At 46.1% G+C, this 2,678-nt stretch overlaps 1 protein-coding gene across 1 annotated transcript; it reads left to right on the plus strand.

Moving 5' to 3' along the window:
- Positions 1-389: 389 nt before the first annotated feature.
- Positions 390-1,070, plus strand: TM35_000331740 (uncharacterized protein; the record flags this gene model as incomplete). Its single annotated transcript, XM_029028930.1, has 1 exon — positions 390-1,070. The coding sequence occupies one exon, from the start codon at positions 390-392 to the stop codon at positions 1,068-1,070; it is 681 nt and encodes a 226-aa protein (XP_028879783.1).
- Positions 1,071-2,678: the final 1,608 nt, after the last annotated feature.

The following is a 2,678-nucleotide window of genomic DNA, read 5'->3' on the forward strand; positions in this document are numbered from 1 at the left end:
GTGGGATTGGGCATTGCGGAATACCTTTCAAACCCATCTTACTCCGCGCTGAAGTAGGGAAAGAAAGAGTTTTCCACTAAGATGACCCTTCCCCGTTCCCCTCGTGACATCATGGTGCCGCGTGCCACCGAATAAAAGGTGCTGTTGGATGGCCACACCATGAACAAAGAACAAAGGGAAGGGGATTCACCACAGCATCATGATAAAGGGAAATTCTGCTATGGTGATGTGAAGGCGTTCCGCTACTGCCATGTGTGGTGTGAAAAGGAAATCCATGGGAAATGCAGAAAAGGAAAAGCAAGTACAAAAACAACATTTCGCCCCATAAGAACATTTCGCCCATAGGTATTTTGGTTTGTTGGCACCCCACCGCCTACCCCACCAAAACAATGTGTGAGGCATGGTTGGCTTTTCCCTGGGGGATGGAAGTGCGTAAGCTGTGCGCCGCAATAAGACAGGCGCCATTGCCAAAGGCGAGCCGTGGTTCACTTCAGAGGTCCAAGGCACCCACCCCAAGATGTTGGCAAAAAAAAAAGTTGAGGAGGGTACGGCACCACGGGTTCCAGCGTTCCATCACTGATCGCCGTGCTAACGAGGCCTGTGGCCGCTTAACTTCACAAATCGGACGGGATATGGTGCATTCAGCCAAGTATGGTCGTACCCGAAATACCCGCAAAAGAACATATCATGCTCCCGGGGTGTCATTCCCAGCCCCACCCCCCAGGGGTGAATTTTCAGTTTTGCGAGTGCCGTGCGTTTCCAGCCTCCGTGCTCTACTGGGCCTCGTTACGGTGGTATTGGGGCACATTTTCGCACACAAGCTGACCCTTGTAGGTGTTGGGTTGTTCCGGTGTTTTGGGTTTTGCCGGCCTGGTGGCGTCGCCGCCGCCGTCTGTCACAACTTGGGCCGGCTGGTGGCGCCGGGGTGGGGTGGCAGTTTTCTGGTCGAAGCAGGCGGCCTCTACAATAGCTGCGCCTCTGCTATTTTGGCGTTCTACTGGTTGTTATTCTCCTTTTGGTCGTTCGTAGCCTCCGTGTGTCGTTGTGCTGCTCCGCCTTGGTGGAGTTAGGGGGTGTCCCGGGCCGTCCCGGACTTGTCCGTGTGGCGGGGCCGGACCCCCACCCCTGTATTTTTTTTGGGGTGCCAGGCGCGCCATCTGGTTTTTGCCGTNGGGTGCCAGGCGCCCCAATCTGGTTTTTGCCGTCGCGATTTGTGTTTTCTACATGTGCTGGTGGTGGTTGCGCTTTTGTTTGCGGCACCGCGTGTTGCGCTCTGGCTGCGGGCCTCTGCCTCCCATGGGGTGGTGCGTTTCTTTTCTTTTCTTTTTTTTTTGCTGATAATGATGTGGGAGAAGAAGGGGCGAACTGGCATTCTGAGGGAAAAAGAAAATAATAGTAATAAGGATAAATAAAGAGGTAATATGTGTGTGTGAGATAGTAATTGCGTTGGATATGTTTGTAAAGATTGACATGGTTCAGTAGCAAAACAAATTAAAAACAAATGATTATTGACAGCGTTGCGTGAAATCTCAATATACAAAGTTTAATATAAAAAAAGCAAAAAAGCAAAAACAAAGCATCTCACTTGGATTTTATACACATATACAGGCTACGTGGTTGGGTTTGTTTACATGTAATTCAATTCAATTCTCTTTTCTTATACATCACATCTCTCCTCACTTAACTTGATATTTGGAAGGAAAGTTTATTTTCGAAATCTCTTTCAGTTAACACTACTGCTACCCATGAGGGGTGTGAATGGGGGAAAGAGGGATTTTGCCACCAGTGTAGAATACAAAAATTAATTTAGAACAAATCACGAGAGTCTGGTTAGCGGAGATGTATTTCTTTCCTTTTACTTTCTGTACGAATAACAACAACATCAATGAGAAAAGTTACTCGAGTGAAGTATAAAATTAAATTTTTTTTTTTTTTCAGAAGTATGGAGTACCGGAAAGATTACCCAAAAGGCACCAAGAGAAAGAAAAGAGCTGCTCCTGTTATTGGTGGTGGTGGTGGTGGTGGTGCAAAATGATCAGAGCATTTTATTTTTTTGTTTGTTTTCTTTTCTTTGGGAAACCGTTTATGCTTATTATTCGTATATACAGTTGAGATATATCTCTTACATGTGTTTTTTCGGAAGGTGTGCCACATCAAAGTGTGCACTACTCGGGTCCGCACAAGGATCTCGCAACTCTTTAAAATTCTTTTGCCGTCTCTCTTCCTCCAGTCGTAGTTGTTCTCCAAGTCTCTGTTGCTGTCACGATGTGCTTTTCATGTTACTTACCATGATGTCCAACATGCGGTGAATATCGGCTGCTCCTTCTCTTTTTATCGTCTCGCGTTTTTTGTAGCATCTCTCTGTCCACTTTTTCCACAAGAGAGTAACATAGGAAGCCATAGCAGATCCCTTACAGAGTTGACTTATTCAAAATACGTTTTGTGCGTAAATTTGTTGCCACTCTCTGAAACAAAAGACGTGTGGCTCTTCTATTTCTCTTTTCCTCCTCCGATCGTAAATGTCGAATAACTGAAGCCATCCATGGTGCCATTGGTTGTCCACTTTGCAAAGACTTTGCGGTTTTTGCGTATGGTAGGATATTATAGTTAAAAAATCTATCAAAAGAATTTCCTCGTAGGCGTGAAGCTGCCCAACGGATCTTATTCCGCACCTCATT

This window comes from Trypanosoma theileri (assembly GCF_002087225.1).
Source record: "Trypanosoma theileri isolate Edinburgh chromosome Unknown TM35_Tth_33_V1, whole genome shotgun sequence".
NCBI lineage: Eukaryota > Euglenozoa > Kinetoplastea > Trypanosomatida > Trypanosomatidae > Trypanosoma > Trypanosoma theileri.